Source organism: Hakea prostrata, chromosome 8 (genome assembly GCF_041222555.1).
Source record: "Hakea prostrata isolate BN-2017 chromosome 8, UWA_Hpros_2, whole genome shotgun sequence".
Classification (NCBI taxonomy): domain Eukaryota; kingdom Viridiplantae; phylum Streptophyta; class Magnoliopsida; order Proteales; family Proteaceae; genus Hakea; species Hakea prostrata.
In genome coordinates this window covers 17,069,529-17,097,324 of record NC_142607.1, presented here as the reverse complement: position 1 = coordinate 17,097,324, position 27,796 = coordinate 17,069,529, and the positions used below count along the sequence as shown (strand labels likewise).

At 35.9% G+C, this 27,796-nt stretch overlaps 1 protein-coding gene across 2 annotated transcripts; it reads right to left on the bottom strand.

The window, feature by feature from the left end:
* Positions 1–94: 94 nt before the first annotated feature.
* LOC149007317 (nudix hydrolase 20, chloroplastic-like) lies at positions 95–26,154 on the bottom strand. Of its 2 annotated transcripts, XM_089164896.1 has the most exons (9): positions 25,537–26,154; positions 25,379–25,443; positions 25,093–25,279; positions 24,778–24,858; positions 9,819–9,944; positions 8,886–8,965; positions 1,572–1,687; positions 1,335–1,455; positions 95–973 (listed from the first exon to the last, which is right to left on the bottom strand). In XM_089164896.1, the coding sequence occupies exons 1-9, from the start codon at positions 25,891–25,893 to the stop codon at positions 904–906; spliced, it is 1,203 nt and encodes a 400-aa protein (XP_089021022.1). In that variant the 5' UTR covers positions 25,894–26,154; the 3' UTR covers positions 95–903. The 2 variants fall into 2 exon arrangements, with proteins under 2 accessions (XP_089021022.1, XP_089021024.1); XM_089164898.1 differs by lacking the exon at positions 24,778–24,858.
* Between the last annotated feature and the right edge of the window lie 1,642 nt (positions 26,155–27,796).

The window sequence follows — 27,796 nt, the reverse complement described above, 5'->3', positions numbered from 1 at the left end:
CTTCTAGACAAAAAAAGAACCAGTGTTTCTTTCATATATCTTAAGCAAACTAAGCAAGCTTCTGGATTGACTGGTATTAAGAATGAAGCATTATAAATACACCACCCTGATGATTCCACCAGAGTAGAAGAATTAAACATCCTTTCATATGAGGAAAATGGGACTCAATATATACACATGATGCTTTCAACATCAAGGAAGGATTAATGCTGTGATCATTTCTGTACACCCAATATTTGGTCTTTGGTGAAAAGAAGTAATCTTTGCTCTCACTAGGTTTCATCACATGATTTTTATTTTAACTAGCCAGGTTTATGTGGTGACAATGCAAGCACCATCAATATCTGGGCTCAGATGAGGGAAACAAGTTCTATTGTCATTAACTTCCAATGGAGTTACAAATCTAATGAGTATTGTTTCCTCTTTGTTCTTAATTAGCAAGTATGAGTAGTCGAAGGATAGCACTACTTGGATCCTGCTAATTTATATTCTCTGATATAATGCCTAAGTAAATAGACTCTAGGATGCTCTAATTCATGCAATATTATAAGGTCTTCATTACCCTCAACATTGGGATTCATCATCAATGGTTATTCATATAAGTTTTTGTTCACAGTGGCAACCCCAATATACCATCAAATATCAATCACACATCATGTTCTAGTATGAATATTCTTTAATTTTGTCTGTCATCTTTGGTCATAAATTGATTCAGAGACCATTTCAATTTCTAATACAGGAAAAAAAAACCCAGAAGACCAGTTCGTTAAAAGGGATGAAAGAAACACTCATCCAAAAAAAAGAAGATCAGCAGTACCTGATGACAATTAGGTAAAAGATCAAATCACTCTCATCTTTACACAGAAGGAAACAAATAGTCGGGGAGGTTACGAATAAGAAGATTCATGAGCAGTCTCCATTCCTCAAGCTTTGAAGCAGCTTCAAATAACTATGTTCATCCGGACTAATGTATCTGCATTTATTTTTAAAAACAACAAATAAAAATTTGATGGAAATTTTAACTGGTCAGTATTGGTTAAAAAAAAAATTGCAATATTTAGGATACAGAACTCTATTCAGAAGTGCAGCCTATGGCAGCACTCCCACAAGTCTATCTATCTCCTCCCCAAGAAAAACACATCTCTATCTTCTTGTTTTGAGGAAAAAGAAAGACACGGGAGTGCTGGTATGGGCCACACTACCAAACAAAAAACTAATCCTTCATAACTTTTCACTTTTTAACCTTTGAATTGATAGTACATCAACTACAGAAAGATGAAGAGATGATAGAAATATAAAAATTTGAACAAACACAAAATAAAAGAGATTCATACCCATGACGAAACAAGAAATCAATGATGACTAGAGCACAATTTGCCTTGAAAAATTGTGTTCTCCGTATGATATTTGCAACATGAATCACAGGGATCAACTTGAAGCTGTGTACCTCTCCATCTGCCACATGTAATAAAAGCTAAAACAATAAAAAAGGAATTGTACAAAAGCGTCAAATTGAATTGAAAGGACTTCCGCAATGCAATAAAAGCAAAAAGCATCACTCACAAGCTAACCTTGATTTTTAGGGATAAAACCATCAGGTAGCTTCAAATCGTAACAAAACAAAACATCTCTTTTGTAACTATAACCATGAATGTCCACATAAGAAACTGCACCAACTGGGATGGCTCTGCAAAACAAGCATTTCTCTTACTTAACTAACCCAAAATTCTTGATTTGGAACATCCTAGAAAAGAAAAATGAGATGTTGGATATAGTTAAAGGTAATGTACAAAAGGATAGTGAGTAATGTAAGGATCTATTTTTATTTTTATTGAGGGGAAAGAACAAAGAAAAGAAGGGGGGGGGGGGGGGGAATGAATAGTAATGAATTCTCAATTATGATTGAATTACATAAAGGATATGCTTTAAGCTTATAACTGTTTGAATAACTCACAAACGAGTTAACCAAATGCTCAAAATTAGATAGCAGGAAGTATGTCTTGTAAATATGCATGCATTACCATGGGCATTTGAGTATTTTCTTGCAGGTTAAAAGGATGCATTGGTCCTTTGAGATATGAAGCAGCGGTAGTGTGGTCATTCCTTGGTGTTATATGTTTTATGCGATAGGTTTTAACCCTAATCTATCTCATTTGTTAGCTCTCTTTCACTTTGCGAGGGAGTTCTCTCAAGGGTTTAGGGTTTACTGTGTTTCTTCTAAATCTCTCGGGTGTAATCTCTGGTTTATGGCTTTGATCAATACAAGTCAGGCAAGGTTACTATGTACCTATTGATGTCTTTGTGAGAGTGTTGGGCATCATGTATGGTTTGTAATCTTGAGAGGTTGTTTAGTTGAGTGGTGTGTTGTAAACATTGTAAATCTGTACATTCTCTTTGATATAGTTACTGCAAGATTCTTGAGTTATGTGACTCATCTTTGGACATATGACCCAATGATCCAAACCAAGTAAATAATGGTGTGCCTTTTCTTTCTTTATGCTTCCTATGCGTGATATATGGAATTAATCTCAACAGTATGTTTTTCGCAGGATGAACAATGGAAAAGATAAAGTTGGACTTATGGAGATGATCCTGAGAATCAAAAGGTTTTAAGAAATATATAAGACAAAAACAAAATATATTTTAAGTGGTATAACTATAATAACAATGTTGAGACAAAAGAATAATATTGTGCATAGGAAGCATAAAAGAGAACGTTGTAAATATTATTATTTTCATGGGCATTTGAGTCTTTTGCAGGTTAAAGGACGTGCTAGACTTTGGGTTAAGTAACAAGGATATTATGGTCATTATGCAGGGCCATATGGATACTTCTTTTATGGTCATGATTGGCTTGCTCACAAAGTCTCTCCTCTCCTCTCTTGGTTTTTCTTCTTGGGGTTTAGGGTTCGCAATGGTTTCATTCTTTGGTTCTCTCTTGTGATCTTTGGTTTTGGTTGTTGAACAGGGCACTCATTTGATCTTTGGAAGGCAAGTAAGGTTGCTGTTAGATTCAGTTCTTCTATGGTTAGATGTATTTGAGTCTTATGTACTAATCTTGAGAGCTTAGGTGCTTTTAGAGGGATGCGATGTTTGTAAACTCCTGTACTCAATATCTTTATTTTGTTATTGATTAGTGCAAGATATCTAAGTCATCTGAATCGGCCCCGGATGTAGGATTATTTATCCAAACCAAGTAAAATCCTTGTATATTATTTTTCTTGTGTGCTTCCGTTGTGTATACATTGTAATATACCTCTCAACATCTTGGCATCAGAGCATTTCGATTCTAGGATTTGCTACTCTGTTTGTCAAATCTGCATGATTTGGTTTATGTTTTCACATCTCTTGAATTAGTTTCTGCTATTACATGCATGATGCAACAAATTTCATGTTTGTCATGCTATTGTTTGAAACCCCCAATTTCTGAAATTCGACTCAGGGTTTTTCTAATTGGTTGTCAAATAGAGCTTCTGTTGTTAAAATTCCTAAAATTCTCTTGTTAATTTCACGCCTATTAGACTGATTTCTTACATTATAAATTCTATAATCAAGATTTTCAAATTTGAATATTTGGTCTATGGTTAGGGCACTCGAAAATTATTCAATTGTTGGGGTTTTGCTTTCTAATCTTGTACATAATCCATATTTGATCTTGCATCTTGTACTTTCTAATCGTTAGTTGTAATTACTTGATAATTTCTTCTCTTATGTACTTGAATAATTAACTGTACGTTCGGTCTTGTCTTTCTAATATTCATTATTAAGTGTGGGTGACTTAAATACATTTTTTTTTCTTCCTTGCATTATGGCACCTACTTGGTTTGAGCTTGAAAAATTGGATGGGAAATGAGACTTCATGATTTAAGGGACGGTTACAGAACCAGAGCCAAATCTCCGAACAAAATGAGAACACCCGGGGAAAACCCAGATTCAGAAACGAGATCACCACACAAAACAGAACGAGATTAGGGAAGGAGGAAACAGATTCAAAAAGCAACATTGCACACACAAAAACACGCGATCAAATAGTTTTTAGGATGAATCCACATATTTCATTCCACAACCAAACATTTAATTTTATAAATTATGACCCATAGTTTGAAATCTCTGATATTTGAATCTCCCTCATGTACCACGGCCCTAAAAGAGCAGAATGCATGCCACTCTTGTTCAGAACTATTGCCATACGGCATTGAAAGGACAAAAAAGTCTTCCAGCTAACCTGTCGGAAGAAGAGAAACAAGACACTATGGATATGGCAATCAATAGCAAGTAAGACCCTAATAGATGTGCATTTAACAACGGGTGAAAACTATTGATTATAATTTATCCCCTCAGGTTTGACAATAACCCTTCACAACAAATTTAACTTTATACCTGGGTTTCTCTACACTAGGAATGCCTGACTTAAGTTTAAACACCCATTTACATCCTATTATTTTCTTACCCTTAGGTTTATAACCAATTGACCCACTTACATCCTATTATTTTCTTACCCTTAGCTTTATAACCAATTTTGAGGTTTCGTTCTTATTTAATGAGTCCATTTCATCTAACAAAGCTAACGTCCGTTCTTCCAATCTTTACATCCAAGGGCTCTCTAATAGTCCTAGGTTCATACCCAACCATACAATCAGCAACAGACAAGGCATATGAAATCAAATCTGAATTACAAATATTAGCATACGTAGAAGGCACTCTAATGGACTAGCAAGCATATCATCAGTTAAAGGGGCTGGTTTTTCAATATCAATTTTAACAGTAACAGTCCCATCATTTATTACAGTTTGATCAAGCAAATCAGCATGTTCAGCAGGGTCTAAATCAGTCAAATCTTGGTCATTTAATGTAACAGCAGGTGGTTTACCATCAAACTCCACCTCAATTAGACTCTTCTCTACGGTTTGAGAATTCTGGTCACTTAGGTTCTTTACTTAACAAACCAGATTTTAGTAATTCACTTTCACTAAATTTTACATCCTAACCAATTATGACCTTTTTATCTTCCAAACACCATAACTTAATACCCCTTAACTCCAGGGGATATCCTAGAAAAATACACTTTCTACACCTTGGTTCTAACTTGCCTCTATTTTGATGTAGATACGCAACACACCCAAAAGATTTTACAACTTTATAATCAATTCTAGAGCTGGTCGATTTATGTTCAAGTGTGTCATAAGTCAAAGTTGAATTAGGGGACTTAGTTATTACAAACAAAGCAGTACTAACTGCCTTAGCCCGAAATTTCTTACCTACGCCTGACTCTATTAAGATATACATTACCCAATACATTATAGTCCTATTTATTCTTTCAGCTACACCATTTTGTTGAGGTGTACAATCCAAGTCCTATATTTGGTTATTCCATGGGCTTTACTAAACTCTAAAAACCGATCATTAAAAATTTTAAGCCATCATCAGTTCTGATTTTCTACTAAGGTTTTCAACTCCAAACTTATCAGAAACACCTAATTTATCCCTAAGAAATAAATTCATGTTTTCCTAGAAGAACCATCAATAATAGACAAGTGATGGTGAACATCGGATAATGAAACAGACACATTTGGAGAACCCCACAAATCAAAATGAACATATTCAAGTAAATAAGTAGTTTTATAACTTGAATGAGGAAACTTAGTTCTATGAAGCTTTCCCATGGCACATACATCACAAAGACTTCATTGATTACAAATTTTTAGATCAACTGACCCGTTCTAATGCAAGAAATTTAAATCCTTACTACTAATATAACCTAGCCTTTTATGCCATAGCTTCACCTTACTATTAACTTCTCTAGAGACTCAAATTAAACCAACTACAACATTAAGATTGAGAAAATTTAAGTCATTTATCAATTCGGAAGACAACACCACCATGTTATCCTTCATTAACCTCAAACATCAATCTCTAGATGAGTAACAATACCCTTTTGAGTTCAATTGACTCAAGGACAGCAGGTTCCTTCTAAGACAAGGTACTTATCTTACATGTTATAAATTTCTAATGTTCCCATCATTAAGCTTTAGTTTGACCCTATTCCTAACACGTTACATGCATTATCATTTTCCATTAGGACCCTACCACCCTTTACAGGCATAAAGTTATGAATCAATCTCTCCCAAAGGTCATACAAAAGGTACAACCCGAATCTAGAATACATTGGTCCAAGTCACTAACTGAAGACACTATGAGGGCATCACTAGTCACATCAGCTACATTCGTAGCATCAATCCTATCCCTATTGTTCTCCTTTTGTTTCTTTAATCTTTTCACAAAATCTCCTAATATGTCCTTTCTTACAATAATAGCAACTTCTACCCTTACTTTTTTTCTTATTATTAGTCTTATTCTGAAATTTCTTCTTGTTCCAATTTTTTTTCTTGTTGTCTAAATTAATCTCACAATAAGTATTGGTAATCAACCCCTCACCTACATTCTTACCCTACTTTTCAGTCTTACATTCTATATCCCTAATTCTAAGAACATCCATAATATCATCAAGTGTAATAGATTCTCTACCATATATAATAGTATTTTAACACCACTATGCGTATCAACATATTAGACAAATAATTTAACAATAAATAGCAACAGTGTTACCAAACAATTCTTAACCCAAATTAGACAAGTGACGACTAAATCTATAAAATTCTTCAACATTGTTAGTCAACAACTTAGAAAATCTATCTTAAAACTAAATAATTGTTCTTTTAGCAAGGTTATACTAGGCATAGAAGCAGTCATATAAAGTTGTTCTAATTTCACCATACCTAAGCAGCAGTTTTACAATCCCTAAGCCTTCTTATGACACTATTACTTAGGTGTAGAATGTGGGTGCTATAGTAGAGGTCCATGATAGCTCGCTTCTCTTCTTCATATAGGCTCTCAAAGACTCTTTGCCGTATCAGTGCTTACGGCATGATTTTGAATAAGAATAGCATGCATTCTACTCTTCCAGACCATGAAGTCCCCCTTTCCCATCAAATTTCTCAAATTCAAATTGAGCAGGTGCCATATCACAACAAACAAAATAGATAAGTCACCTATAATCAAAAGAAAACACTAGAAAATCAAGAAATATACAGATAATAATTTGAATACACAAGAGAAGAAATTACCAAGCTAAGTCAACTAATAAATAGAAACTCCAAATAGCAAAATCAATTTCAGAGCTTGTACATGATTAGGAAACAAAAACCCTAATAACTGAATCAATTTCAGGAAGCCCTAACCATAAACCAAAAATACAAATTATGAATCTACCTTACAAAAGACATAATTCAACAAATCAGTTTAATGGGAAAGAAATTGAAATCAGAAAATTGGGGGTTTTACAACTGAAACGCTAACTACACCAACAATTTCAGAAACTCTAATTTGAATCTCAGAAAAATTGGGGGTTTCGAACAATAACATCACAATCATCAAATTAGACTCAAGCAATAACAGAAACTAAATCAAGAAGTGCAAAATAAAAACCCTAATCACATAGATCTAACACACAGGATAACAAACCCTAGAATCGAAAAGGCTATGATACCAATACACTGAGATAAAACATAATATTGCATGTAGGAAGCATAAAACAAAACAAGACCACCAGCATTTATTTGGTTTAAATTGCTAGATCCTACACCCAAAGCTGAGTCACACGATTCAGGTATCTTGCTATAACAATATCAAAGAAAAGGCATAGGAATATAGAGTTTACAACACATACATCTCTCAACCTACGCAACCTCTCAAGATTATAAACTGAAAATGATGCTCAACATATATAGAGACACCAACTGATACAGCAACCTTGCCTAACTTGTACAGACCAAGCGAACCTCTTGATCTAAGTGACAAAACCAGAGATTACAACCAAGAGATGAAGCAGAAAACAAGTAAAGCCTAAAACCTGGAGAGAAACACCTCGTTGAGAGTGAAAAGACTTCAAGAGAATAGAATGAGAAAGAGGCAGCTTTAGGGTTAAAACCCCTCGCATTTAGAGATGCAACAAAGTGAAAAGTGTAGGTACTTAAGGTTCAACCATAAATAAAGGAGAAAAGGAAATGATTTGCAGGCTTTGAGTAGAGAGGATGAAGTGGTGGAGTGTGTTTCGGAGTGTTGTGCAGTCAATATGTAATCTTTTAGAACTCACAGAAAATTTTATAGTACACTTATACGACTAGCACTGATATATGGAATTGAATGTGGGCGGTGATGTAACAACATATAAACAAATCTGATGCAACAGATCAGAGACTCTGAGATGGATGAGAGACCAAAAAATTAGAAAAAAGACAAATAAGAAAGGGACCAATTAGAAATGACATGGGAGTAGCTCTACCACAAGATAAGTGTTGAGAAAGTCGTTTGAGGTAGCATAGACACGTGCAAAGTAGGAATATTCCAACATAGGAGGGTGACCGGAATCAGATTGAAGGATTTGAAGGAGCTAGTAGACCTAAAATGACATTAAGAGAAGTGGTGAGGAAAGAAATGCATAGCTTAGGACAAGCAACAAGCATGGATTTGGATAGAACTGTTAAAGAAAAAGGATCATGTAGCCAATCCCATTTCATTAAACAAACCTCAGTTGAAGCTTGTATTCTAGCCATGCAAGAAATACGAAAAAGAATCCATGTAGCCAGTCCAATTTAGTTGGTATAAAGCTGATGAGTTGAGTTGAGTTGAGTTGAGTTGTAACCCAACCGTGCAAAAAAATATGAAAAGTAGTTGGTTACCGTACAGCCTGATTAAGTGAGGTAACATAAATTATTTGTATTTCTTTCTTAAGAGTCCAGTGCTATTAATGTGTTTTTCAAACATAAATCTTTTCTCAATATCAAGAACCACCTGATCAGGTACCTCTGAAGTAAAACATAACATACCCATTGGATAAGGATCTCGGTATTCCGGCTTCCTCTTCACATTCCTTCAAAAGGTTCTCCTTGCAAGAGATGCCATGGGGCTGCAAATACCATTGAAGATAACATGAGCTACAGAAAATGGCCAGGTTAGAATAATGAAAAATGCTGAAGTGCAAGAAGAAATTCTAAACTTTTGGCTTTTCTGGCTAAGTGCTCAATTCTGTAAGTTATAACATAAAAGAAGATGTTGGCTTGAAGACCTCAGGCTCAAGTTCAAGACCATAGGATCATTTTGCAGAAACAATTTCAGTCCTAAGTTCCTTCTCAAACTTGTATGAATGAAGTCCTAACATTCTCATTGCTGGCATAAATGACACTAGTAGTCTTGGCACTAGTCCAAAGGCAGTTCATGTTTTCAAATCCCAATTTTGTAGAATCAAACGAGTCAAATGGAAAAGCTGCTCCTAGAGGACAAGAGCTTTGTCATGGCCTACATTGCACCTGAAATTCAGAGAGACATCACTCCTTGATTGTGCCCTGAATTTTTTTCTGAAAACATTACAACAACCAATTAAAAATGAACCCCTTTCCTAGCCTAGCTTCTCATGTATTTTATCAAGGCAAGTTTGCTTGAGTCACACACCATGAGAAGATAGGATGTCAACCTACTGAAGCTGTACTTCTGTCACCATCTGGCAGGGAATCATGGATTCACTGAGAGTGATTATGAGATTCTGTGTGCCAAGTTTCTCTTCTTGTTTTCAAGCCATTCTTTGTCTACAAGGGTGACCAAAGTCCAGCTTGATTGGAAATACCAAAAGACAGGAATTGTGAGCACAAATTCTCACTTAAATATGAAAATATATAATATTTTTACCGTGGTCACAATGTTGAAGACAAGAAACAGGGACCATACCGTTGAGAATTAAAGTCAAATATACAATTGTTACATACCAGGCCTCCAGCAACTAGATGATCAAGCATTCCAGCAAAAGTGGGTTTTGTTTCACTTCTCTTCCCTATCCACAGAAATTTCATCCCATCCTTATCAACATATCCATTCATATGCACACCATAAGCCTATTACCAAAGAAACATTAAAAAATAATCAAAAAGAGAAGGGGGGGGGTGTTAGGTGGAAGAGAGGAAACAAATTCATCAGAAATATGAACTTTAGAAACCACTCCATGCAAATATTTGAAAGGATTAGAAGAGTATATACATTAACTTGAAGCCAAAAAATTACTGAAGTTACTTCCATTTTTTCTTTTTGAGGTGTGTGTCTTGGGGGGGGGGGGGTGTTTAAGCTTAATTGTACCTTGACTTGTATGAAATGACTATCATCTCAAATCTTAAACTTTCAAAAGAAGGAAAAAGAAATGATGATAAAGGTGTGCTGGAGATTTATAAATTTAGTTCTAAGACATCATGTACGTAACTCTAAGCAATTAGAAAAATCTTTTCTTTAGAATAGTTATCTCCAAGGAAAAAACAAAGCACCTCGTACTGACATCACTGTCACAATTACCTCCTCATTTAAAAACATCACAGTGTATCTAATACCTGTCACTCACAAACATAATGAACCACAGCATGGATAAAGTGAAGATCAGGAGCAATGCAAAATAAATACCAGGTTCACAAGTAGATTAAATCGCTGAACCCTCTGAATTGAAAACCACAATGAAGAAGAGTAGTTTCAACAAGACTGCAAAACGAATAGAACATATATATATATATATATATATATATATATATATATATATATATATATATATATATATATATATATATATATATATATATATATATATATATATATATCTTTTCTTTCTTTTCTTTTCCTTTTTCCTTTTGTAAGAACCCAACTTGGTGCTCGTCAATGATAACCCAAGTCAAAAACCAAATCCCAGCTTAGATAGATATTGAAACAATGATTTCCAAACTATATGAACCATATTTTAAACTAACAACCAGATTTCTAGTGCCAGTTAAAGAATCACCTCAATGAACTATCCAAGTCCTCATAAGAGGTCATTGAGTTCAAATCTCCATGGAGCCTATCTGTCAAAAGAAAGAAACTATTCTAGTCAGCTACTTCTTTTCCCTAAATAATTCGTTTATTATACGATTGAGAGCACAGAGAGTATGAACTCCTGGTCAACTACACAAGTCACATCAGAGTGCTTGCACAGAGAAGTTTCCATAATAACACCTACCTGAAAAACAAGCGCCTAAGAAAATTAGTTTTCTACACCATAACTGAAGCAAAAGAGGTGGTAAGGCAATACGAAAACCAAAATTATGATGCAGAACTCAGGTCACAAATTGATTCAGGTTCACTATGGACTACCACCACCAGAGAAGTAGATAACTCAAATGCAGCAAATAACTGTAGTTCTGTAATTATACTGAAGTTGCGAAGGGTAAGTGGAAATACAAATTGGAAGGGAATAAAATATGTGAAACTAAGATAAAGGAAAATGTGAGGGGTTGTTCTGAATTAAAATTAAGGGAAAAATGACCCACAAAAATATCTTTCTTCAACCTTCCGCAACAATCCCAGTGATGCAGTTTGGCTGCCTATTAACAGCCTCAGGTGTTGGGATTTCTCCATCACCTCCACCATTAGCCATTAGGCATAGGGAGGCTCCCTACATTAGTGCCAAATCATGTAATAGTTTAGGTATCTATTAGTTTTTTTTTATTCAGTCTTTTTTCCTTTGTAGTAATAGGGACTTCCAAAGTTACTATTCACATGAACAGTAATCCTAATATATTTTGGAATCGTGGTTTCTATTTTTTAGTCTAGTTTGACTTTGAAAGCAATGTTAGCCATAGTAGCTGTGAATGTAGATGTAATTGCACAGTTGAGCACACGCTTTGACTAATAAAAATTGTGTTGAGCATCGCTGCCTTAGAATAGTGTTACTAATTCCAATCCCCCTCCATTGGAATTCTCAAGCTTGTACCAATTACCTAGCTAAGCTCCAATGAAGCCTACTTCAAGTTGCAGGAAAATCCAGCAGGATCAAGGTCTTTTCCTCATTGTTCAACCAGTTGTCCTCACTAAACTGTAAGTCGAATCACCCCAACTTTAGTTCTTCTTTTAATCCTCTAATTCTATGAACCTCAGCATCCCCCCTTTCAGTATGGGAAAATTTACTTGATCTACGGTATTTAAAGAAGTCTTATACTAATAGATTTCATTTTTAAAAACAGTCACTTCGTCCCTATTTTAAAGCCTATCATTCTCACCCAAAAAAGGGCCAAAATTACCGAAATTGTCCTTTTAAAGTTTTTTTTTTTTTTTGAATAATTTATTCCTAATATTTAGTAACCGTTCATCATGTTTTTTAAATATTTTCAAATAATTATCCTAAAACAAGGTTACCATTCCTCACACAATTTACTCTCATCACTCCTCGAGCAATTTCATCCCCTCTCACACTTGTACAACCATGGAAGTTTTGGACTTCCCACTACCAACAACACCATGATCCCTTAGGACGAAATAAATAAATAAAAAAAGATTTTAAAAAGCGTGAGGAATGGTAATCAAATCTTAGGAGCAAATTATTTAAAAATAAAAAGACTTAAAAAGCATAATTTTGGTAGTTTTGGTCAAATTATTGTCAGATGGGGATGATCAGGACTAAAACAATTTTCAAGTAAATCCTTTATAAATACCGCAGGTCAAGGAAATTTCCCTTTCAGTTATCATTTCCCACAAAATTCCAGCTGATTCTAACATTTTTATAGTCCAATTACATCCATTAAAAATTGTCCAGAGTAACCTGCCCACATCAATATCCTCGATCCACCTTGCTGCCGATTCCCTCCAAACCCTAGATTCTATCAACCCCTACCTCAGGTAAGAATACTAGTTTTTTGTCCAGTCACCAGCCATCCAAATTCTCTCAAATTTGTACTTCCTGTCATCCCTTGACCAAATCCCATCCCTAAATTCAATCCCTGAACCCTAGTTTCACCCAAAGATTCCCTTTTAAAACCTAAAACCCTGTTCCTAAATTGCTGAAACATAAAATTCAGCATTCAAAAAGCCTTAAACCTTCATGAAGAACTTCCCTATCATCTACTTGACTAAACCTAAAAATTGAACCCTAAATTCAACCAAACCCTAGCCTTTAAGTGTACCCACACCCATTTCTGACCTACTTGAACTTGGCTAGTCATGATGGATATAGTCATATAGACCCTGGATATTGGCTCCCAGTGGGTCTCCTACCAATATATGGCTATTTTATCAAGCAGTAGAAAGAAGCAGATTTCTTCTTCCTTGGAGATCCAATCCATCTGAGGCTTTAGATGAAGATTGAATAACTGTCAGTTCACGATCTAAAACTAAAGTAGGCATTAACCAGAGATAAGGTTTGAAATTCTGTAAAGATATGACTGATGACATAAAGGTGATCGGGCTCTACCCTATCAAGGATGATGGTTTCTCAAGGTTATAGAGTTGCAGGTGAAAGGAGAAAAAAGGAGAAAAGGGCAATTTGGTGAAGAAATTTTCTACACAAATGTTTTTTGCTGAGTTTACAGAATGGTTGGTATTGTTAACATTTTGAAAATTGAACAAACTTCAGGGGCTGCATGCAACTTTTCAAAACTGAGATATCTGTTTTCTATTCCAATAAACCTCAGTGGGTGCATGTGAAAAAGAAGAAGAAAAAATTTAAATAGAACTCATATTCAAATTCTAAAACCAAATCGAATCCAAAATTAACAGGCCTATCTCATACAACTTTACTCTGACCAAACTCCAAAAAAAAATATGATAAAAAATTACAAAGAATCAAAAAAGGAAAAAGGAAACTAATAAAAGCCTACAATATCCCACCAGACCCATGAAAAAGGAGGATCCTGGCAAGGTCTCAGAGATATCATGGCCCTTTCAAGGTCCGAGGCAAAACTGAAGACAAGTTAAGGAAACATAATCTACTTGAGATCTTCATATTATTTAGGTATTTTACATTAATTGTGAGCTTTCTACTAATTAAATTGAGTAGAGTGAGGTTTATCAGTACCTTGTATCCTACCAAGCTAGGGTTAAAACTCCTATTTGAACTTCAAAATTTCAAAAATCTAATAATGCCATTGTATTTAAATGGCCGAGCTGTATACCAAGTTTCATGAACTAACTAGGTCAAAAATCCAACTGAATCTAGTTAAAAAAAAAAAAAAAGGGAGTTTTTTCATGGCACCTACCATGATTGGGGTGAAATTAGTGAGCACCCACTATTATGATGCAAATTACAAGGCACCCACTTGAAAAATTACAAGTTACCCACAATTAAGTTTTGCTATTAAATGGCAAGTAAATTACCTAAATGCCCTTACACCCATTTAAGTCATTTAAATGATCCTACCCAACACCATCTTCTTCCTACATCTCTCTCTCTCTCTCTCTCTCTCTCTAATCAAAACTAGAAGGGGGTTTTCACTTTCCATTCATGCTCTTTGTAGAACCATCACATCTCTCGATGCAGATCTAGGGTTGAAAAACTAGAATAAAAAACCGGACAAAGGGTTGAAAAACATGGAAAGAGAAACAAGCAGCTCATTACAAGCAATCACATCAGGAACAATGGCCTCATCGCCATTTAAAGCCTTCAGAAGCTTGAAAAACATGGAAAGAGCTAGACCCACCTAGTTTTTCCTAACTAGAGCAACAATAATAGAATTATGCATTTGGGGATTCAAGCTAATTCCTAGCTCTTCCATGTTGTCCAATATATCAAGAGACGAATCAAACTTACTAGAACATACATATGCATCCAACAACATCTTGAAAGTGGCGGAGCCAACAACACCACCATCTTCCTTCATCAAAAGCAACAGAGGTGTGACTTCATCAAGGCACCCATCTCGACAGATGGCTTGAAAGACTTGCAAGTAAGTGTTTGAAGAATGTCTGTAACCAGGTGTAAGAGAAGCCCATCTAAAAAAATCAAACTTTTATAAGTGTCAAGGGAATTTCGCCGGAGGATTTGGAGGACAAGCGATTCGGAGAGCGGAATGGAATCGGCGTCAAGGTTTTAAGTACCCGACACAGATAAGGTTTTGGAGAGAGATGTGACAAGGAGGATGTTAATGAGCTCGGAAGCTGACCCAAGGAGAGCGAAAGAAAGAAGTTTTCCATTGTGCATTTCAGGTAGGAATTTGCATCGTAGCAAAGGAGCAAAAGCAAAATTACGGCATTGCAATGCAATAGAAGTGGTTGCCTACTAAACAACGGTAGCAACGGCGACCAAATTAAGAGCAAGAATGGAAAGTGAAAAACCCCTTCTAGTTTTGATAAGAGAGAGAGAGAGAGAGATGTAGGTAGAAGAGGATCCCTTCACCCACCTAAGCGTTGGGCAGGATCATTTTAAATGACTTAAATGGGGGTAGGGGCATCAAGGTAATTTTAACTGTGGGTAACTTGTAATTTTTCAAATGGGTGCCACGTAATTTCCAACATAATAGTGGGTGGCCACTAGTTTCACCCCAATAATAGTGGGTGCCATATAAAAACTCAAAAAAAAAAAAAAAAAAAATTGACCAACTCAAGGAGATCACAGGCAACTTGGTATTTTAAGTCACTAAAACCAAGTATAAAATGAGACCTTGAATTATGATAGGACCAATTTGGATCCAGTTATTGGTATGGGTTCTCAAACAAACTGGCTTGGTCTAAGGAAGTGTTCTGGCATCAATTCCCTCCTTGTTGGACAAAACTCACATTCTTGGTCTGTAAAATGAGACAATCATCACTGCTTGACTGGAAGCCACAGTCATCAATTTTGATGGAGGCAATGATCCAGCACATCTCATGATCATCCATCAGATTCTCTGAAAATCATTGGAAAACGACATCCTTCGAAGGATTCTGATAATGTGGTTTCACATGTGTTCAGACTGTTTACTTAATCATCTCTTTTTGTCCACATTTTCAGCCACCTTTAATTTGTCTTCTGGAGCTTCCATCAATACATTATTGCATAGATGTTTAGTATTATCAGCAAGCTTTTGAGAAGCAACCGGAACATTGAAACAATCAATCTTCAAATTTCTTCATGCTCGTCTACATAAAAGTTGAAGAGCAAGAAAATCATAATTGATCAATCATCAGAAATAAGAATTTCAGCTCTGATAAGAATCGCTATAGAACCCTAGTCATAAAATCCATTTTCATCTAAACACTTGATAACTCCAAAGCAGGGAATAGTGGAAGTAAAGGGGGAAAGTGGTAATTTTGTGATAAAAACAAAATATTAGAAGTGCTACAGGCAACTTAACAGAAAAGCATTAATAGGGAAAAAGATTAATGTATGGGGACAGACGATGAATGTAAGGGGACAGACTTGGAACTTGGAAGGGTATATAAAATACAGGTAAGACAAAGGAAGATGGAGGGGGAAGTACTGGAAACAAGGGTAACATAGGGGTTAGAAATAAACCTTAAGTGTATTTCCTTCAACCTTCCACAACAGTACCAGCAGCAGGAAGACTGGTTGGAATTAGATTTCTTCACTCCTGAGATCCAGTTGGTTTGGGGTTTTAGAATAAACTTGATTACTCACAAACCTATGGATTTACATAATTCTCAGTCTAGCAGCATTACAGCTTACTAGGTAGAATCTGGAACCAAGAGATTGAGTTGAAATTTGGTTAACTTGAAATTGTCCAGGACCACACCTTTTAATCGTAATTATGAACCATTAAAATCTCAAACTATTCCAAAGAGAACAATAGAGATTGTTGCCAAGAATTGGTTTGAAACCTTAAACTAAACAGGATTACAGAAGGAGGAGAATAACTGAAGTATTTGGAGTAAAAAAAAAATAAGATGAAGAAGAAGAGGAAGGAAGGCCAAGGCTGCAGAGAATGAGAGGACAAGAGAAGAAGAGAAGCGACTCATCACCACAAGAATTTATGAAGTTGAATATTCTTTCCAAATCTGTCATTAGTATCATTGGTACCATATATATAGACACACACACAGTAACTATATATGTGTGTGTTGGCTATTCCGAATTCATCGAATATATATAAATAATATTAATATAATACACACACACACACACACATATATATAGAGAGAGAGAGAGAGAGAGAGAGAGAGAAAGCAATAGCAATAGCAATCACATAGTTATAGCAATAGAATAATAGCTGGTCGACTCTAAGGAAAGGATAAGTAATCAAAATGAAAGATAAGGATGCGATCCAGATCATAATGAGACACTCCTTCGGTTTCATTCAGAAAGGTAGATGATATAGGACTAAAAAAATCTCTATTACTAATCCTTTGTGTACCTTGGTGTTACTAACCGCCAACTCTTTTTTTCTTTGATCCCGGTATGGTAACCCATGCAATAGTAAAAACACCATGCATTTGATCTTTTGCCCCCGCTTCAAGCCTTGATGATTAATCAATCTTGGGGTAAATAAGGTATAATTCTTCTAGTTCTGATGATGATTGATTCAACCTTTGATCAAAAAGATATACCTTGGTTATATTTCATCTCTTCAACAAGTTTAGTAATGAGCATAACGGCCCTATTGTTCCGGTGGAAAGAAGAACCTATGATAGCATTTCGGGAAATTTCCAAACGAACAATTTCAACGAAATCTTTCAATATCTTATTTTACTATGTTCAACTCTATGTATTCCTCTAACAAATAAATAAATAAAAGTTTAAAAAATAAATTAAAAAAATAAAATAAAATAAAAAAAAAACAACAACTTAACATTCACTCTTAACTAGAGTAAGTTCTATTAGTTAAGTATAGAAATATTGAAAATATATGCACGATGTCTCAGCTACAGATCCAGATTGTGTCATCCATAAAATGGATTGATTCTTTATTTTATTTCTTTTGAATTTGGAAGAATTGATAGCAACTGTGGGGGAAGAGATGCTCTGAATAAATGGAATTCATTCTTCCTATTCAAAAAAAATCATCAGAAAAAGGAATGGAGTAGTTTGGATGGACACCAAGTAATTGATTTTTACCTATAGGACTAGAACTTCTTGTTTCAGAGGGTGAATCTATCAACCTTGATCAACTATTAACAAGTAATCCCAATGTGGGTGGATTTGGTCAAGGAGATGCAAAAATAGTACTTCAAGACCCATTATGCATCCAAGGCCTTTTGTTCTTCCTGGCATCTATTATTTTAGCCCCCTTTCCTGGAAAGTAGTCACTACCTAAGCCACAAAAGATGCTTTTTGACCAAAAGCCAAATAAACACATATTACATTTTGCCCTTTTTGATTGAGAATAGTACATGTGGCTATTGCCATTTTATATGTATGTATATGTATACATATGGACAGATATATAGATGAATAGATAAGTAAAAGGAAGTAGAACTCCAATTCAAACTATAAAACCAAAATAGGATACTAAACTAACAACCCTATTTCTATTACTCCAACTCTTGACAAACTCTAAAAAAAAAATGTGTTTAAAAGTTACGAAGAACATAGTTGTTAAGGCGTCGCCTAGGCTTCTGGGCACCCTTGGAGACCCCAAGTCGAGCATTGCTTCACTTTTAGCCCGCCACTGCCTTTATGTGTTTTTAAAACCATAATGTCTATGATTCCAAATCGAAGGCAGGCAATTCATTGGAAATCAGATTCCAATTGGGAACAACTAATGGTTGAAACTAATTTGCATACGTACATAGGTGCTACATGGGATCAATTGCTACATTAACCCAAAGAAAAGAAGAAGAGAAGTAAACTCGAGCGACTCGAGTAAAATCCCAAAACTCTGGCGTAACGCCCTAAAAGCTCTCGGCCTCTCACTACTCTCTTCCTCTTGATTGACGACGACACAACAACTTGCGGCGACCATTCTCTTTGATCAACGACAACTACTCTCTCCGGCGACTTCTTTCTTCTTCTTTTTTCTTTTTCTTTTTTTCTAAAAAGTCTGGTACAAACCTCTGTAGTTGCAGCGACCATTCTCAAGTTGCAACGGCAGTGGCACTCCGTTGGTTCTTTGCATCGCAGCATCTCAAGCGAAGATTGGCGATGCTGTTTCTTCGTCTTTCTTTTGCCTTTTTTCCCCCTAAAACGTCTGGTACAAACCTCCGTAGTTGCATCGACCATTCTCAAGGTGCAGCGGCAGCGGCTCTCCAGCAGTTCTTTGCACCACAGCATCTCAGGTGAAGGTTAGCGATGCTGTTTCTTCTTCTTTCTTCTGCTTTTTTTTTCTTCTAAAAAGTCTGGTACAAACCTCCGTAGTTGCAGCGACCATCCTCAAGTTGCAGCCGCAGCGGGCACTCCAGTGGCTCTTTGCATCGCACCATCTCAACGAAGGTTGGCAATGCTGTTTCTTCTTCTTTCTTCTGCTTTTTTTCTTTCTTTCTTTCATTAATCGGTGATTTTGTTAACAGATTTTGTTAAGACTAATAATCAGTAAACTCCGGTGATTTTTGGGTGTTGTTCACCATCTTTTCAGGCAACGGTATGTCTCCGGCCTTCCTTTTTTTCTATGTTTTAACCATGTTATAAGTATAACTGAGACCAAATTTATTAGCTTCTCTTGATTATTGTTGGTTAGAAGTAATCTGTAAACTTGTATTTCTCTCTGATTAGTGATTGCCTTCCCTGTTTCACTGTTGTTGTTTTTGTTTTTGCTGAAATTCAACCCCCAAAAAAAAAAAAGACCTTGCTTGCTGAAAAACCAATTTTTTCGTAACTTTTTCTTCTTTTTCAGAATAGAAGCTTGATTATCATCAAGTGAGATGATTAGATGAATGCATCAAATTTTTATTGCGGTGCCCTACCCCTATGTCTAGTGCAAAATTATATGGTATCATAATCATTATTATAATTGTTTTTTTATTTATTTTTTTTTGGCTGATTATATGTATATGTTTCATGTTTTTTATTTGTAGATATTTCCTAGTTATTTACAATGGCCTCAACTGATAATCCGGCAGTGATTGCTAGTGGGGGTGAAGCTAGTTATGATTCCTCAAAAGACCAAAAGAGAAAGGCCAAGTCAAATGACCCAAGGTGGAAGTATGGGTATGTGGCTGATAGGAATAAAATCAAGTGCACTTTGTGCAACAAAGACCTTAAAGGAGGAATTAGAAGATTGAAGCAACATCTAGTGTGTGGATATGGGGATGTTATGAAGTGCACCAAGACTACTACAGCAATTGCCCAAGAGATGAATGCAATGTCGTTGAAAAATGAAAAAAGGGCAACTGTTACTAACTGGGATAATGAGGAGTATGATGATATTCAACAAGTAATTGAAGAAGAACATTCTACTCCTGCCTCTACTGAAGGAGGGACATTTCCTAGTGTTGGGTCTGAGGTGTGCTCCAAGAAACCAAGATCTGGCACTGCATCAAAGAGATTGAAGAGTGCCCTCAATAAGGCACCAGTAAGGGGTCCTATGGAAATGCACGTTAGACGCACTCCTGAAGAAGTTGTTGATGAAAGGAGGACAAAGGGTGCTACTCAAACAACAATCTTGAATAGAATGAGATCCACGGAAGAAAAGAAGCAAGTGGATAACCACATCGCTGGCTGGATGTATCAATGTGGCATTCCATTCAATGCAGTTAAAGCTAAAAGCTTTAAGGTGATGATGGAGTCTGTTGCACAATATGGTTCTAAGTATAAGCCCCCAACTTACTATGAAATCAATGTGCCTTTATTGAAGAATGCGAAAGAAAGAACGATGAAGATGAGGAGAAGTTATGAAAGGTATTGGAAGATGTATGGATGCACACTCATGTCTAATGGGTGGACTGACAAAAAGGCTAGGCACCTCATCAATTTTCGTGTCAATTGTCCAGAGGGAACATTTTTCATTGGTTTTGTGGATGCATCTAGCCATGTGCAAGATGCAAAAATGCTCTTTCAATTATCGGATAACAAAGTTGAAGAAATTAGGGAAGAGCATGTAGTTCAAGTGTTGACTGATAATGCCTCAAGTTACAAAGCAGCAGAGGCAATATTAATGGAGAAGATGATTATATATATTAGATTCCATGCACAGCCCATTGTCTTGATTTGATGCTAGAGGACATTGGGAATTTGAAACAATATAAGAAAGTGATAATTCAGGCAAAGAGAACAACCACTTTCATTTATAAGCACACAAGATTGCTAGAGGCCTTGAGACAGAAGACAAATGGTAGGGATCTTGTGAGGACTACAATGACTAGATTTACCACTTCATTCTTGACAATGCAAAGCTTATTGAAACACAAGGATGACTTAAGGCACTTATTCATTTATAAGGAGTGGACAAAATCCAATTTGTCCAAGACAGAGAAGCAGGAAAGGGAGTAGCTAAAACAACATTTGCTATAGCATTTTGGCATGATGTGGAGGATTGCATTAAAGCATCACAACCTCTAATGATTGTAGTGAGGATTGTAGATGCTGATGAAAGACCCACATTTCTTTAAGTGTTTGTAGCCATGCAATAGGCTAAGAGAAGAATAAAGCACGAGGCAAAGAACGACTCTAGAAGAAAGTGATACAAATAATTGATTGGCGATGGAAGTGTCAGATGGAGAGACCTCTATATGGTGCAGTCTTATTTTCAAATCATGGGAAGTTCTACAATTTAAATGTTGTAAATGATTGTGAGTTGATTAGTTTCTCTCCAAATTTTTTTAATAAAATTGTTGGAAGACCAGTGCTTGATGTACATCTACAAGATAAGGTATTGCACCAGGCAAGTGAATACAAGCAAGTTAGAGGTCCTTTCTCCACAAGTATGGCTATCAAACAGCGTACAACTATGAGTCCTCGTAAGTTTTTACTTGTATGTCTTTTATTTTTAGTTATGCTTATTTGGTTTATAACTATAGATTTTGTGTTAATCTTTGTTTTTTTTTTTTTATTACTTTTTTTATACTATAGTTACATGATAGGATACACATGGAGGAAATGTTTTTTAGCTTACAATGACTGCATGGAGGATACTAAGCCTTTGTTGTTCCTCCTTTGATTGTGAACAAAATTGGAGTACATTTGAGTTTGCAACTAGTGATTTAAGTATTTAAAATACTTTTAAGTTTAAATTTTGGAAGAATGACTTCGGGTTCTTTTCAATTGCTAATGAATTCAGATTCACACCAAGAAGAGGAATAGGCTGGAACATGAGCGATTGAATGGTCTAGTTTTTATTCAGTACAATCGCCGTCTTCAAGAAAGGTTCAATGAAAGGTGATTACAGAATAGAAATTATGATCCACTACTCCTTGATGAGCTTGACTGGGTCACTAGAGCAGTGAGTGGATGGTTAGTCAGCCTGATGATTTAGTCTATCTTGAGAGTGATCTTATTTGAAGCACTGCGGATAAAGCTATGGGGGCATCCGCATCCCTTAAGGGCCAAAACAAAGTGAATCAACATCCGCAATATATGTTACCCACATTGCAAGTCTTTGGAGAGGGTGGTTGAGGAATATGACTTTGAGTTAGATGGAGACATGGAACAAGTGGAAGATTTGCATGATGATGAGAATATTGTAAATGATTATGGTTTGAGGTCTATGATAAGTACCTCTTCGAAGCAACAACAACTTCGAGAAGATTTCCCGCTTGCTACCAATTTGCTTGATGATGAACATAACTATGTTGACTTATACTTTTCTATTGAGAATTTTGGATATGGATTATGGATTTTTATTGGGAATTTTGGATATAGATGTTTTATTATATTTAGGATATAGATGTTTTATTATATTTAGGATTTGAACTTTAGATTTTAGATATAAGTGGGATTGTTTGCTTAAATATTTAAAACTTCCTATTTAGATATTTGGCTATATACTTTGTTTCATTTTCTTCTTCTACTTATGAGGATATTTCGCTAGAGCTCAACAATTTAGAGGAGGTGGAACTGTAGGTGCTGGTGGAGGTGGAGTTGTAGGTGGTGCTAGTGTCAGTAATGTTTAATTAAGGTATGTTGTCTACTTATTTTGCTTATGCATCTATGTATTTACTATTTAGTCCCATTTTATCATATCTTTATTCTTGAATTCAATTGTTAATGATAGTATGATACTTGAAATTTATTTAGGACCTACTATGTGTGGTTCGTAGCATGTTGGATGACTTGAGGTAGGCTAATGTTAGCTTTTTTATTATATAAGACATGATAGATTTATAATGAACTAGAGTGTATGAGATGTACACTAAAAATTTCACATAAAACACCTTGACCGACTCAAAAGCACCTCAGAGACTCATCACCTCAACTAGTCTAAACCATCTTGCATTGCCTCATCGCCGTGATAACTAAGACAAATGAAGGTGGAAAATGGGAACATGACAAATACAACAACAACAACAACAACAAGCCTTGTCCCAACTAAATGGGGTCGGCTACATGGATTCTTGCCCTCCAATCAATTATGTTCAAGGCCATGCTAGATACAAGGCCTAAGCTATACATATCCTTTCTCACAACTTTTCCTAAGGTTATCTTAGGTCTACTCCTAGCTCTTCTAGTTCCTTCAATAAGGATTATATCACTTTTCCGTACAGGGGCATTTATAGGTCTCCGTTGAACGTGGCCATGCCACCTCAAACGACTTTCTCGAAGCTTATCACTTATGGGAGCAACTCCCATACCAACTCTAATATGATCATTTCTTATCTTATCTATCCTAGTTTTGCCACTCATCCATCTTAGCATCCTCATTTCTGCTACACTAAGTTTATCTATATGATTCTTTTTAACAGCCCAACACTCTGTACCGTACATCATAGCTGGTCGAACAACGGTCCTATAAAATTTTACTTTAAGCTTTAATGGAATGCGCCGATCACATAAAACCCTGAACGCACCTCTCCACTTCATCCCCTCTATTTTAATTCTTTGGGAAACCTCATCCTTTAAATCACCTCTTTTACTTATGATTGAACCTAGGTACCTAAAACAATCATTCTGAGGAATCTCTTTATCGTCAAGTATCGCCACCTCATCATCTGCCCGATCATAACTAAAGTTACAAACTAAATATTCTGTCTTCGATTTACTAAGTTTAAAGCCTTTTGATTCCAAAGCTACTCTCCATGATTCTAATTTGGTATTAATCCCCACTTGGGTCTCATCAATCAACACAATATCATCCGCAAAAAGTATACACCAGGGGACCTCATCTTGAATGTCTTTGGTTAATTCATCCATTACCAATGCAAATAGATATGGGCTTAAAGTTGACCCTTGATGTAACCCAACTGTTATCGGGAATTCATTACTTTGTCCCCCCACTATTCTAACACTAGTCACCGAACATGACAAATAAAAGGTGGAAAATAAACATATAAGTGACAGAAAAGGCATAGCTTAGGAAATCAAGGCATGGATCCTAGCCATCTAATAAGTTTTATCCAAGGTCATACTTAGAAGAGGACCTAGCTATACAAGTCCTTCCTCACAACTTCTCTCATGGTTATTTTAGGCCTATCCTAGCTCTCTTAGCTCCTTCAATTGGTATCATATCACTTTTCCTACACAGGGCATTTCTAGTCTTCGTAAAACATGCCTACACCACCCCAAACAACCTCTCTCACCTTATCAATGTTTAACACCCAAGTCATCTCCAATACAATCATTCCTCACTAAGCCTTCCAAATGTTTTTCTTTTTAAGATGAATATCCTTCATAATGTTATCACAAATCCGTCTATATTTCAGATTCAATGCCCAAAAATCAATTTATATCATATTTGAGGTGATCAATCAGATGAAATCATTCTTCTTTTATTAAAAGAAATCATAATCCAAAGATCTATCTTAACAGAGGGAGGGCACACAACCATCATCCAACAAGTAATCATGAAAATTTGATAATTCCACTGAATGATAATTGGCAAAATTGACCATGGTAAGTGAAGAAAAAGAATCAAGTTAGACCTTTATCCCAAAGTAGGGAGCAGCTGCACGTTCTAGAGAGAAAAACACCGGCATGTCAAATGACGATTTCACAGGGTATAGCTGAATCAGAACAACATACAAAAAAGTTAGCTAAACAGAGTAAGAAACACAACCAACTAGGCAAAATGAGTTTCAGATAATGGCAACTGTATATTTCAAAATTTCAGTTTAAATATTGTGAGAGATACAGATCTTATAGAATTGGATTATTCTTAGTCTTACTAGCAAGTTGGGAGTACTGGTTGTCAAGAAGACATCTAGAACTTAATTTTCTTCAATGATCACAATAAGTACCTCATTCCGTATACCTGGAACGAATCCTTCTCCCAAGCATCTGATTACGTCACCAATTGCTCCTGTCCTATCTTCCGGTGTCCTAAGTAATGGATGTAGAGTGACATAGCCACGACCATCGCTGCTGTACGAATTATCTTCCCCAAAAACAAACACATCATTGAATTTCCTAAGATTCTCTGCAAAGCTGCGTTAACAAACACAGACGAATGCTTTGGTACGTCAACCCATTTTCATTTCTGTAACAGTAGTGCTCTTAGGAAATAAGAATCAAATAGCATCATACCCGTAATGGATATATCCAACGATTCGTTGCTCAATAACAAAAGGAATGAACTCAGACTGCATATCCTGTAAGCAAGCGAGGAAAAAATTAACAAACCCACGAAAAAAAATGAAGAAAGAATCCACAAGAACTATGAAATAGGAGAGAACGAGCCTTACAGAACCACGATTGCATGCATTGATCCTTTCCAAGTACCCCTGAAGGCCCAGGGAATCATCCTCCGCTTGAGAAACTCGGAAAACATCATCCCAACTAAAACTACCCGCCATCGAAGTATGAGACCGAACTATTGTCCGGTTGAGACTGAAATCCGAAGAGTGGGAACGAAATATTGTCGGGTTGAAACTGAAATTCGAAAAAGATCGAAAAGAAGTGATCTTGGTTGGAAGAAGAGCCGGAAGGGATGAATTGCAGAGAGAAGCAACAGTGAACGGGATTCGATGAGAGAGATAAGGAACGCAGGCCATGAGAGCTTCTCTAACTTGAGCACTGTTCAAATGCCAATTGAACGACATCTTATGAAGCTTCTTTCTCCATTTTTCCTGTTTGGTCGACCGCTTCTATATGTCCAAATTGCAGCATTGGAGGTTTTAGGGGTAATAATGAAGGAAATTTTCTTCCATATTAAGCTCCTCCTGTATGGCAACGGCCAACTCCACTGTGCGGAAAATATTTCTTGCTTGGGTGCTGCTTAATTAAGGTTTGTACGGCGATAATTCGGTGCAAAATTTTCCAATTCGGTGCTGAATAATCTTTTATGGTTACATGGGTACAGAGTTGGTACTGAAATCTTGTATGATTGAATAAAATGGCATAAAATCTTGTATGATATTTATAAAATCAGGGTACAAATCAATTGATACACAGTTGCTCACATAAAATCAAAAGTATAATGTTCAAGTGATTAGTGGCAATCTCACTATTGTTGTCAATTGATTTACAATTCTCTTCCTTTGTTCTTCCATTTGTCTTGTTTCATTTTGAGTGTTTTCAGGGAGAATATAAGGATCTGATATGACTTCTTCAGGTATCCAATGTGTGTCTCCGTACTCTTGAAACTTTTTGTCAATGACTTGCTCGTCGCGTATGTAGTTATGAATAGCACAACAAGCAATGACAATTTTGACTGGACGTAATATAAACCCGCAATGCATTTTAGCTAAAATTGAAAATCTGCTCTTTAGGCACCAAAACACTCTTCTATAACATTCTTTACTGAAGAGTGTTTGTAGTTGAAAAGTTCAACTGCAGTCATTAGCCATCAACCTCACCCCCTGAAATCTCACAAATGATACCTAGTACCCTTGAATGGTGTCATGAATCTAGTCATAGTCGGGTATGTAGATTAACTATATAATACTTACCTACGATAAATTAAAATAATAAAAGTTAGTCCCATTAGTTTAGATCTGATGAAGGGTTAAAAAGAATCGATGAACTAGTTGTATTAAATTTACCACCAAGAGGAGGATGAAAATATAAACTCGAGTCTGTAACTGCTTGTCTAAAAACGCTGCAATCATTTGCAAAACCTTCCCAGCCAAAATAGACAAACGTGAATTTCTTGTCAAAGGAACACACACACATGACATTCTATGTGATGATTTTTTTCCTTCCACGATATAATACTTGTCTTTCAGCCGGTACCACCACATGTACATGGGTGCCATCGATGACACCAATACAATCCTAATACAATAAAAATTTTAAAACCTATTAATAGACATTGATAACAAGCATAAAATATAAATGCTTACTATTGTATCCAATAATGAAAGTATCATACCTTAAAGTAAGGGAAATGTTTTGGATTTGTTAGGATTTTTGTTGGAATTGCATCAATGTTAAGAAGCCTTATGTTTTCTTTGCTTAAGATCATGAAAGCATTTAATACTCTCTTGAATACTCTTATGATTGTCCTAGTTAACATTGAAAATATGTTGCGACATCCATATATTTAAAGTCACGACCAAGTAAACATAAAAAGATCCTAAGTTGTTCATCTACACAAATGTAGCTAGTATCATCTAACCATCATCGATGTTGCATTTCGAACTCTAGGTTATAGAACACATGTCGCTCCATCTTGAATCTTCGCAACCTACGTGTCCCTCTAAGATTTCTCCAACACGTTTTGGTCTCGTGAGTTTGCTATATTGTATTGGCTTAGGGAGACAGGTCACTTGTTGTGGTTGACCCATCAACATCTCCAAACCCAAATACTCCACAAAAAATTAAATGTATCCATATTATAACTATAACCCTAAAAATAATCACACCAACCCTATTCAAATAAAAAAAAGAAGATAACATCCAACTCCAATTCATAACAATCCATACAATCTATAACAAAAATTTATAACCCATACCCTATTAAAAAGCACACATAATCCATACAATGCATATCCAAATGTTCAT

What these genes read in the sequence shown, in the direction of transcription:
- LOC149007317 (XM_089164896.1), bottom strand. Translation starts at nt 25,893, where the DNA reads ATGTCGTTCAATTGGCATTTGAACAGTGCTCAAGTTAGAGAAGCTCTC. An exon ending in TTTTATCCCTAAAAATCAAG is followed by an intron (nt 1,456 to 1,571) that starts GTTAGCTTGTGA and finishes TACATGTGGCAG; the next exon opens with ATGGAGAGGTACACAGCTTC. An exon ending in GATTTCTTGTTTCGTCATGG is followed by an intron (nt 974 to 1,334) that starts GTATGAATCTCT and finishes AAATAAATGCAG; the next exon opens with ATACATTAGTCCGGATGAAC.